General features: G+C 58.5%; 1 protein-coding gene across 7 annotated transcripts in view; it reads left to right on the top strand.

Annotated features, from left to right (window-relative positions):
* The window catches only part of ENGASE (endo-beta-N-acetylglucosaminidase), a 12,656-nt gene extending 1,681 nt beyond the window's left edge, over nucleotides 1–10,975 (top strand). Inside the window, exons 2-14 of one of the 7 annotated variants that reach the window (XM_032241449.1) lie at nucleotides 1,145–1,212; nucleotides 1,379–1,580; nucleotides 3,158–3,306; nucleotides 3,868–4,025; nucleotides 4,511–4,659; nucleotides 5,034–5,199; nucleotides 6,149–6,252; nucleotides 6,610–6,718; nucleotides 6,887–7,077; nucleotides 7,634–7,782; nucleotides 8,328–8,433; nucleotides 8,684–8,798; nucleotides 8,996–10,975. In XM_032241449.1, the coding sequence (XP_032097340.1) occupies nucleotides 1,145–1,212; nucleotides 1,379–1,580; nucleotides 3,158–3,306; nucleotides 3,868–4,025; nucleotides 4,511–4,659; nucleotides 5,034–5,199; nucleotides 6,149–6,252; nucleotides 6,610–6,718; nucleotides 6,887–7,077; nucleotides 7,634–7,782; nucleotides 8,328–8,433; nucleotides 8,684–8,798; nucleotides 8,996–9,403 (2,074 nt within the window). In that variant the 3' untranslated portion in view covers nucleotides 9,404–10,975. Of the gene's footprint in view, nucleotides 1–860; nucleotides 1,272–1,378; nucleotides 1,581–3,157; nucleotides 3,307–3,867; nucleotides 4,026–4,510; nucleotides 4,660–5,033; nucleotides 5,200–6,148; nucleotides 6,253–6,609; nucleotides 6,719–6,886; nucleotides 7,078–7,633; nucleotides 7,783–8,324; nucleotides 8,434–8,683; nucleotides 8,799–8,995 lie in introns of those variants that run through there. The other 6 variants (XM_032241450.1, XM_032241448.1, XM_032241454.1 and 3 more) reach the window with 6 other exon arrangements.
* The last annotated feature ends 6 nt before the right edge of the window (nucleotides 10,976–10,981 follow it).

Genomic DNA, 10,981 nt, shown 5'->3' with positions numbered 1-10,981 from the left:
TGTAATCCCAGGCATGAGCTACCACGCCTGGCCTAAAAAGGTGGGTGGATCACTTGAGTTCCGGATTTTGTGGGCAGCCTGTCCAACATGATGAAACGCTGTCTCTACTAAAAAGACAAAATTAGTCAGGTGTGGTGGGAGACACCCGTAATCCCAAATACTCCGGAGGCTGAGGCAGGAGACTCACTTGAACCTGGGAAGTGGAGGTTGCAGTGAGCCAAGATCTCGCCACCGCACTCCAGCCGGGCGCCTGGCAACAGAGCGAGACTCTATCTCAAAACAAACAAACAAACAATAATAAAAAATAAAAATAAAAAATAAATAAAATAAATTTTTAACAGGAAGTGGTTTGAGATGTATTCAGGGACGTTCCACGTTAATGTGCGGAAGGAACTCTTTGTCTCTGTAACATCCATGCATGAACAGCATGGAAGGCGCGGAGGGAAGGTGGAAAGCCTGGCCCCTGCTGTCTTACGACCTGAAACTTTCTGTACTTTGCGTATTTGGATATTGCCCTTTGGCCATAGCAAATCCTGGGGACCCTGTGAAGTGTATATGTCTGGTCTTTGGAGTGTAATATTTGGGTGGCTGCTTTAGAGGGTTAGGTTTATTCTATTTATTATTTTTGAAACAGAATCTCGCTCTGTCACCCAGGTTGGAGTGCAGTGGCGAAATCTTGGCTCACTGCAACCTTCGAGATTCTCCTGCCTCAGCCTCCCAAGGTGCTGGGATTACAGGCGTGTGCCATCATGCCTCACTAAGTTTTGTATTTTTGGTAGAGACAGGGTTTTGCCATGTTGGCCAGGCTGGTCTTAAACTCCTGACCTCAGGTGATCCAACCACCTTGGCCTCCCACAGTGTTGGGATTACAGGCGTGAGCCACTGCGTCTGGCCTAGGGCAAGCTTTATTCTTTGGAGTAATCATTGCCACGTGTCCATGCAGAAGCCAAGCTCTGGTGGCTAATACAGGCGACCTCAGGACTGTTAGAGCTACTTCATTGCTTTATACAATGTTTCTATAGTTAATATTAAAAGCGTCAGCCAGATAATCTCTCTGCCTCCATCTTTAGGTGAAACTTGTCCATTTGCTTCTAAGTCTATTTTTAAAAAAAATTTATAAATTTACAACTCCTTCTTTGCTTAGAATCAAAGATGATGAAGAAGAGACAGTTTTTCGAGAAGTGGTCAGTTTTTCCTCGGACCCCCTGCCAGGTGAGGAGACGGAGGCTCTGAATACTGACTCCACCTTCACGCCTGGGGCTTCGGGGCAGGTCAGCCCCCACCCCCTCTCATGTTCCTTCTCTGTTATTATCAAAGCGTTTCCATTAATCCTATAATAATTTCCATTCATTCCTCGATGTTTCTGTCCTCGGACCAGTTAGATATTATGACAAGGACACCACTAAACCCATCAGCTTTTACTTGTCTTCGCTGGAGGAGCTCTTGGCATGGACGCCCCACATGGAGGATGGCTTTAACGTGGCCCTGGAGCCCCTGGCGTGTCGCCAGCCCCCTCTGAGCAGCCAGAGGCCCCGGACTTTGTTGTGCCATGACATGATGGGCGGGTACCTGGATGACAGGTGAGGACCTGGACTCACATTGATTGTTTTCCTTTGCTGGGGTAGGGGCTGGAGGGGTGGGAGAGTGCCATGTGTAGAAAGAGCACTGGGCAGGGAGTCAGGAGAGGGGCACTGGAGGGACTGGACTGAGAGGAAGGCAGCCCTCAGTGTTCATCTGTAAAAAGGGAAGATCGGGCTGGGCGCGGTGGCTCATGCCTGTCATCCCAGCACTTTGGGAGATCAAGGCAGGTGGATCACCTGAGTTCAGGAGTTTGAGACCAGCCTGGCCAACATGGCGAAACCCTGCCTCTACTAAAAATACAAAAATTAGCCAGGCATGGTGGCGGGTGCCTGTAATCCAGCTACCCAGGAGGCTAATGCAGAAGAATTGCTTGAACCATGAGGCAGAGATTGCAGTGAGCTGAGATTGAGCCACTGCACTCCAGCCCGGGCAACAGAGTGACTCTGTCTCAAAAAAAAAAAAAAAAAAAAAAAGGGGGGAGACTGGCTTAGGCAATGTCTTATGTCCCTTTTGACTCCTTGAAGCTCCTTGACCTGCAGTCTGGTAGACTGGAGGGGGCACAGCAGGCAGGGGTCCCCTTCGGCTGCCGGCCCCCACCCTCGAATCCTCACGCACTTTGGCGTTTGTCTCTGCTTGAGCTCTGATCCTGTTCTGGGTCGCTGGGCTCTGGCTTTGATGCACAGAGATGTCACACGCCCCAGCTGCAGATGTCCCATCCAAAGCTACCAAGGAGTCCATGTGGCGCTTTTACATGTCCATAAAACAATCTTGGACCCTGTAATTGACGGGAAGGCTTGAGTCCGAGCCAGCCATCAAGGTAGAGACAGAGGCAGATGATGAAACCTTGGGCACAGCTCACCCTGCTGTCAGCCCCAGCCTTTGAATTCCAGGAGACTGTGTCCTGAGGGACTGCCTGCCCTTCTGCATAGAAGGGGCAAGCAGAGACTGGACTTTGACATGAGCCTTTCTGCTTCCCTTCCCTTCTCTCCTTTGTTCATCTGCTCATAGCGAGTGGCGATGCTCCGTCCATCAGATTCGATGGCAAATGCCTAATGCTCTGGTCAGAGCGCTTTGTCTTCGGCTGCAGCAATGGCAGCTGGCTCCTGCCTCTCTCCCTGGCTGCACCGTGCCTGGACATGGCGGGCTTCCAGGAGTCTTGACTGAATGGAACTAAGGAGAAACCTTTGGGGACCCCCTGTGGTCTCTGTGTCCTTATTCTGTTTCCTGGGACCCGACTCTTATTTTTTTTTTTCTTTTTTTTTTTTTTTTTGAGACAGGGTGTTACTCTGTCACCCAGGCTGGAGTGCAGTGGTGCGATCTGGGCTCAATGCAGCCTTGACCTCCTGGGCTCAAGTGGTTCTCCCACTTCAGCCTCCCAAGTAGCTGGGACTACAGGTGCGCGCCACCACACCTGGCAAGTTTTTTCACTTTTAGGGGGAGAGGTGGTTTTTTGCCATGTTGCCCAGGCTGGTCTTAAACCCCTGGGCTCAAGTGATCCTCCCACCTTGGCCTCCCAAAGTGCTGGGAATACAGGCCTGAGCCGCCGCGGCCAGCCCCATGCTGTTTCTTTCCCCAGGTTCATTCAGGGCTCGGCGGCACAGACTCCCTATGCCTTCTACCACTGGCAGCACGTCGATGTCTTTGTGTACTTCAGCCACCACGCAGTCACCATCCCCCCGGCGGGCTGGACCAACGCTGCCCACAGGCAGGGGGTCTGTGTGCTGGGTAAGAGCTAGGCACTCACCTCCGTCTCAGGCAGACTCAGCTCACCCGCCGGGGGACCCGGTGATTAGGAGGCTCGGGCTTTGTCTGCTTCTCAGTGCACAGAGCCCCTCGCTGAGGGCCGCCTCGGTCGGTCAGGACATGCACCTGCAGGTTTTTTCTGGAAAGGATCAGACAGTGTTTTCAGCATTTCAGACCATTGGGTCACTGTGGTGATTATTAGAGTGACAGCGGCTAAACAAATAGGCGGGGCTGTGTCCAATAAAATTGTATTTACACACACGGGTGGTAGCAGGCATGGGCCCCAGGGCCACGGTCTGCCGATTCCTGGGGTTAGAACAGTGCTGTGGAGGCTGTGGCCTCAGTCCTCATTGTGTATGGCCCTCCGTCACCACGACTGCTGGTCCCCGTTGGCAGCGTCTGATTCACTAGCTATATGGGGATTTGAATGTCTACCAAGTGGTCAGGTGATACTGAGGCTGCCGGTTCGGGAACCTCACTTTGAAAACGGGCGGAGGGAAAGCGATTCCCGCGGCCGACCTTGTTTCTCTGCTGTCCTCACAGGGACGTTCATCACGGAGTGGAATGAAGGGGCGAGGCTCTGTGAAGCCTTTCTGGCCGGGAACGAGCGCTCATACCAGGCAGTGGCCAACCAGCTGGTCCAGATCGCTCAGTTTTTTCGTTTCGATGGCTGGCTGATCAACATCGAGAACCCACTGAGTGTGAGCGCCCGGCCCGCGCCCACCCCCTGCCCCCTGCTGTTTCGCTGCCCACCTCCACCTCTTTCCTTCCTTGGCCTTACCTCACCCCATACCTGGGCTGCAGGTGGCGGCAGCGCCCACTCTGAAATCTTAGTTACTCGTAGTGAGACGGACTCTCCTCCGACCTCCTGGGCTGGCTCGCCTTTCCCGCTCCTCCTCTGGCAGCTGGGGCTGGGTGCGTGGCTTCCTTCTCTGGGCTCCCTCCCTTTCTGTGCTCTCTCTTTTCCTGACTTCTGCGTTCGTGTCCCTCTTGCCGCAATAAGAAAGGACAGTCGTCTGTTTGGCTGGACTCCACGTTCGAGGCCGTGGCGGGGAAGGCCTTTCTGGACTGCGGCTTCTCCTGTGGATGCGTCTGCTCTGCGTCCTTGTCTGTCCGGCGCCAGATACTTCTCCAGTTAGACGGATCTGGGGCTCACCGACGCTCTCACCTCCTTTGTCTCTTTCAGCTGGCCACCGTGGGGAACATGCCTCCTTTCCTGCGGTACCTGACCACGCAGCTGCACCAGCAGGTCCCGGGGGGCCTGGTGCTGTGGTATGACAGTGTGGTGCAGAGCGGGCAGCTCAAATGGCAGAATGAACTCAACCAGCACAACAGGCAAGCCTGCAGACGGGGCTGTGAGGGGCGGTGCCTCCAGGGGCGGGTGCCACGTGCCATGAGGGGCAGGCGCAGTCTCTCTCACGGAGGCAGCGCATATATGACTGCATTGGGGAAAAACGCAGAGAAGGCAAAGAGTTCTCTTAATATTCTGAGCCTCAGCAGACATCATGGATGCTGGGCGAGGGTTTCAGGTCACCATCTGGGGCTGCTCCCTGCCCTTGGGGACCAGGCTGTGTCTTAGGTCCTGGAGGCAGCTCCCAGCCTGTGAACTGCAGGTGCCTCTGGGCTCTAGGAGGGGGAAGGCTGAGACTGTGTGGGGTGGGGTGGTGGCCCTGTCCCTCTGGGCCTCACAGCAGGTCCTTGTCCCTCAGGGTCTTCTTTGATTCCTGTGACGGCTTCTTCACCAACTATAACTGGCAGGAGGAGCACCTGGAGCGGATGCTGGGGCAGGCAGGGGAGCGCCGGGCCGACGTGTATGTGGGCGTGGACGTGTTTGCTCGGGGGAACGTGGTCGGAGGCCGATTTGATACAGACAAGGTGGGTGGTCCCCTTTGCCCAGGGCCATGGCCCAGTGCCTCCCCTGGGACCTCATTTCCTCACGGACCTTCCGTTCCCATCTTCATCTCAAAGGGACTACAGCAGCTGTTCTTTCCGGAGCAGGGACCCTGTGGCATTGAGAAACAGGGTGTCCTGTCTGGCCAAGCTGTGTCCCCACTGAAACCCCTTCCCGGCCATTTCTACAGTTGGCTGGTGTGTATTTGCGTGGGTGTTACTGGACAGAGGCACCCTGTGCCCTGCTGTCTGGTCTTCATGGGCCTAAGCCTCCTGTCCCTGCTGCATTCCTTGACCTCCCCTCCAGGGAAGCCCGGGTGGTGTTGGAGGGGCCTGCTGCACCTCTCAAGAGGCTCAGGGGTGAGGACAGGGGAAGCGCCCAGGGTTTGGGGAGCAGCAGGTGTCATGACGAGGGAGCATTTTCTGGCAAGGCAGGTCATGCCAGCATGGAGGAAGGAGCGGGGCCGGGCTGGTGCCCCTGGCGTGGGATGCGCAGGGCTCTGCCTGCCTCTGGCCTGTCAGTCCTGCCCCTTCCCAGAGCCCCAGGGATGTTGTCAGCCATTAATTTAGCTTTGGATGAGTAAATTAATCCAGTAACAGGAGAGCCTCTTTGCTGCCCGGGATTCTGATAATGGAATGAGAGGTGTACCAGAGGGCGAGAGGACCATGGTCACAGCCCGTTAGCTCCTCCTGCCCATGCAGCAGCGCTGACCGCCTGGCCACCTCTCCCACCCCCTCTGCTGGCTGGCTTGTGGAATGACGGGGGTGACGCCCTGCAGCCCCCACGTGCAGTTAGGAAGGAGGGGTCAGACAGCTTCCCTCTCCTGTTTCCCAGCTGCCTGAAAGCCCCTACCCCCGTCACCGGCGTCCAGGAGCCTGTCTGGGCTCTGTGGTTCTGACGTGCCCAGTGTCTCCCTGATGTCTGTCTCCTCAGTCGTTGGAGCTGATCCGGAAGCATGGCTTCTCTGTGGCTCTGTTTGCTCCTGGCTGGGTGTACGAGTGTCTGGAGAAGGAGCATTTCTTCCAGAACCAGGACAAGTGAGTCCTGCCATCCTGGGTGCTTAGTGCAGGCTGATGGGTGGGAAGGGTCCCTGGTTTCTCTGATAAGACATGTTCGTGCTCTTTAGTGACCCTCCCTGGGGGGGGGCGGTTAAAGGAGGATGAAGGGAGAAGAAACCTACCACGCTGGCTGCTTCCGGGTAGAGACCAAACCCAGCGACCGCTTCCTGCAGACGTGTGTCCAACATCTCCGTAGCCGGGGAGGCTGCAGTCCTCCCGGAAGTCCTGTCTCGGAGGGTGCAGGAGAGCCTCGAGTTTCCACCAGCAAGTTCGAGGGACACTGGGAGGCTCCCTCCGTTCCTCAGGACCGGGCTGTTGCCCCCATGTCTCTGGCAGGTTCTGGGGCCGGCTGGAGCGTTATCTGCCCACACATAGCATCTGCTCTTTGCCTTTCGTCACATCCTTCTGCCTGGGCATGGGTGCACGGAGGGTCTGCTACGGCCAGGTGGGTGTACGCCTTCCATTGTGTCTGTCTTCCGGCCTCAGCTGGGACAGGTGGGAGGAGCCTGGGGCTTGCTCAAAGGCATGGTGGTGGTCTGCCCCTCCCTGCTGCTCCAGGCACATCTGCTCTGCTGGCCTCTGCTGAGTGCCCCCGTTCTGCCCTTTTCTTCAGGAGGAGACGGTGGGGCCCTGGTACCACCTGAGCGCTCAGGAGATGCAGCCTTTGTTTGGAGAACACAGGCTGGGAGGGGATGGCCGGGGCTGGGTGAGGACGCACTGCTGCCTGGAGGACGCCTGGCACGGGGGCAGCTCCCTGCTCATCCGGGGTGTGATCCCGTCGGAGGCTGGAAATGTGGCTGTGAGGTGGGTGAGTGACGGGGGACGTGGGGGCCCACCAGCTTCTCCTGTCACACGTGGTGGCTGTGGAACTGGGCGGATGGGGCAGTGGAGGTCAGAACAAGGACAGAGGACAGACCCAGATTGGTTTTTTCAAATTGTGGTCAGAAGTGCATTCACATGAAATGTACCAGGTTCACCATGTTGAAATGAATGGCTGGCGGACAGATCCCTAGAGCTGTGTCACCTTGTAGGACTGGACTCTCCCCGTTGCTCATTAGCCCCCCATCTTCCCCCAGCCCCTCAAAGCCACCCTCCACTCTGCATCTGTGAGTTTGGATACTTTAGATGCCCCATATGAGGGAATCCTATAGTATTTCAGAATTGAGATGTTTCAGCCCACAAAAAGAATCTGGCCTTGGGGAGGGCTTGTCCCTGGCCATGGATAGGACCACTCTGTGGGAGTGTTTGCTGCTCAGGCGCCCCGTTCCCCAAGGGAGGGGCTGTCGGACGTGATTTGGAGCTGGCTTCTATTTCTCAATGATTTCTCTGTGGCACTTAGCACAGGACCTTTCTCCCCCAGGTTATTTTCCCTGCAGGTCCCCGTGCCCCCCAAAATTTTCCTGTCCATGGTATACAAGCTTGAAGGGCCTACGGATGTCACGGTTGCTTTGGAGCTGACCACGGGGGATGCTGGCAGCTGTCACATCAGTGGCATCTCAGTGTTGAATGGTGAGGCGATGGGGGCCCAGGCCTGCCTCTGCGCGGGGAGAGCTCAGGGGACAGAGGTGTGGAAAGGCTCATGGAGAGTGGGGAGGAGCTGGTGTGGACAGTGGAGGGTACACCCTGCCTTTGCTAGAGTCAGGGCAGCTGTGGTCAAGGCCTGGACAGGGAAGATTCACTTCTCAGCCGCAGCCTCTGCCCTGTGGCCTCGCTGGGCCGCTGAGGCATGTGTGCAGGGTAGACAGTGGCCCCTCCTGGAGACCTGAGCTGCACACAGCCTTGCTGCTGGCCGAGGTGTGGAGAGGGGCGAGGAGACGGGGTGGGGAGACAGCAGGCTGGAGGAAGCCAGGACGGGTGAGAGCGTGGCTGATCCAGACACGCATTTCGTTTGCTGAGCTCCTCTGCAGCTCTGCCTGGTCGCTTCTCAGTACCTGTGAGCATCTGGCGTCACGGGGGGTCTTTTCTGGACTCCAGGGGCTCCCTCGGTGGTCCCTCCCAGCGCCTTTTCCTTTGAGATTCTTCTTTTTCAAGTCCCATGTCTCCTCCTCCAGCAGAAACAAGCTCAAGGCACAGCCTCCGACCCCTCCGGGTACCTCCCACCAAGCTGGCCAGATGGGTGGGCCGCTGCGGCCGGCAGCTGAGCGGGGGCTGGGTCCAGCAGTAAGTCCCCCTCCTTCACTCAAGTCTCTGTTGGAAACCCCAGAGCTGGGGGGATGGAGGGGCCCTGGGCTGGCCCCCGGTTTTGGGCAGCTCTGAGACATAAGCCCAGGACAGCTGCTGGGAGCCCTGCTGTCGGCCCGGGGTCCCCGCTGCCCCTGGGACGGATCCCCCTTCTGCTGTGGCTTGGGGTCTCTGGGCCGGCTCACCCTGGGCTGAGCCTGGCCTGTGATCAGCCCTTTGGCCCCTGCAGCTGCTACGAGGTGAGCCTCCGTGAGTGCCTCTTGCGGGACCTCTTCGTTTGCTTCACACGGCCACCGGGTAGCCGGGAGGAGGAGAGCTTCACCTGTCGCCTTGGAGAGATCCAGGTGACACTTCCCAGAGGGGCTCGGGCTGGACTGGCCGTTTGTCCAGCTGAGTGGGGGTGGAGGCTGCCCCAGGCTGCTCCCTTCTTGGGTTCAGTGGGGAACTGGGGCGGGGGAGTCAGAGAGGGGAAGTGTGTGGGTGGGGGCGCCCTCTCCCAGCCCCCTGGCTTCCAGCCATGCCGAGCCTTTTCTCCTGCCAGGTGGTGGATGCTGCCAGCCTGCTGGCCCCACTGCCTCAGGTGCAGGCCGTCACTGTCTCTCACGTCCGCTGGCAGCCGGCCGCCTCGGAGTGGGAGGGACCCCCGGCTCTGCTCCAGCTCAGCTGCACCCTGCACTGGTCCTTCCTCCTGCCACAAGTCCGCTGCTTCCGGATCCACTGCTGCAGAGGGACAGGCGATGGCTCTCCGCCGCCGACGCCAGAGAGGCCCACGTTCCTGGGGTTGGCTTTTGCCACCCAGTACCGGGTAGTGGACCTGCTGGTGGATGCCGCCGGGCCCGGCCAGGATTGTCGCATTGGGTTTCTGGTGGAGCCTGTCCCCAAGGAAGGGTTCCGGGTGCCTCAGGCCGAGTGGGGCCGGGCGGCTCTGCTCTACTCGGCCCCCGAGTGAGTGGATGCTAAAGCCTGGTGGTCTGGCCTCGGGCTGAGGCCTCTTCCCGGCCATCTGGCCCCAGCCTGCGCTGGGACTGCTAAGTGCCGGCAGTGGCAGTGAGACCCAGGTCCCGGGGCTGGGGCGGAAGACCCCGGGCTGAGTGCTGTGGCTTTTTGGCAGGGGCGGGGGGGGGCGTTGTTGACAGGACACCAAGCGGTGGGATTGCAGCGTTGGTCATTGCGAGGTGAGTGGCGGGCCCTGTTTCTGCCTAGCCCCCTCCCCACGGTACATGGTTCCCATGTGAACATGAAAAGGGGGAGGATGTTTAGGACAGAAAATTCCATAAAGGGTGCTTCCTAATAGGCTACAAGATGCTGAGGCTGAGAATGATTTTTTTTTCCTGCAGATGAAACTATGAGAAAGGTTTATGCTTAGATTGTGCAGGCAGGCTTTGGGGTGGGCCCCAAGATGTTCCTGAGGATGAGGACGAGCTACAGGGGGTCCCAGGGTGGGGCTGCCAGCAGGTGTCGGGAGAGGACGCCCTGGAGACCCCGCCTCCTGGTGGGAAAGGCCCGTTTCCCCTGAGGAGTGGGCACTGCGGGCCAGCCCCGCTGCTGTGTGTTCCCTGGCGTTGGCAATTTACTGTGCTGCTGAGCGTGAGGTCATCTCTGCAGCGTTCTCACCAGCCCCTGGCCCTGCTGTGTCCCTTCTGGGCTGTGGGGGTGCTGGGAAGTGGCCCTGAGGCAGTCTGCACTGCGGCCCTGCCTCTGCCCAGCGAGACGCCGTGGGCTCTGGACAAGCTGCCCTTAGGCTCAGGTCGCAGGTCAGGCCAGGCCGGGAGTAGCGTCTGCTCCCCACGCCAGCCCAGCCTCCTCCTGCACGAAGGAGCTGCAGGAGACATGGGATCTTTTCCACCTATTCTGTTCCGTCACCTCCTCCCTTCTCAGCCTCACCCAAGCACCAGGGAGACCTCCGGGCTTACCCTTGAGCAGAGGCAGCACGGGTGCGTGGGGTGTGAGGGAGGCCGGGTCCTCGCCGTGGGCGGGGTCCTCACCGCAGGCTGCCTTCTGTCCTTCTGGCTCTTCTCTAGCTGCCTCCCCTCTGCCCAGGCCTCTGCTAGGCTGCCCAGGAGGCTTCCTGGTATGGTCTCTAGGCCCCACGGCCTTGGGTCATCCTGTGGCTGGTCTGGGTGGCGTCTGTTGTGGTTCTTCCATGGAGTCAGTGGCCTGAAGTCCCTCGCTTTTGGGGGAGGTCTCACCCCCAGGCCACATAGGGCTGGCGGTGGGGGTCCCCTTGATGTTGGGCAGTGCTGAGGGCTGGGATGCCCTGTGACCCCAGCCAGAGCCCACACCTAAGGGCTGGCATCCCCATCATTTCGCCCTGCAGTGAGGACAGAGGCCACCAGGTGGCAGCCCAGTCACACCTGCTCCCGCATGCGGAGGAGGAGGGCAAGGCTGGTGCCCAGCAGCCGCTCTGAGCTGGGGCTCCTTCCAGTGGCTGAAATCCACCTCTTTCTCCATCCTCCCTGCCTGCCTGGGTACTCGTGCCAAGCACAAGGCCCTAGGATTAAAGGTCTGGGCTTTTGTCTAATTTGGA

Source organism: Sapajus apella, unplaced genomic scaffold (assembly GCF_009761245.1).
Source record: "Sapajus apella isolate SASKATOON/1434 unplaced genomic scaffold, GSC_monkey_1.0 scaffold48, whole genome shotgun sequence".
Lineage (NCBI taxonomy): Eukaryota > Metazoa > Chordata > Mammalia > Primates > Cebidae > Sapajus > Sapajus apella.
Note: the sequence above shows the minus strand (reverse complement) of the source record. Positions and strands in the feature narration are given on the sequence as shown.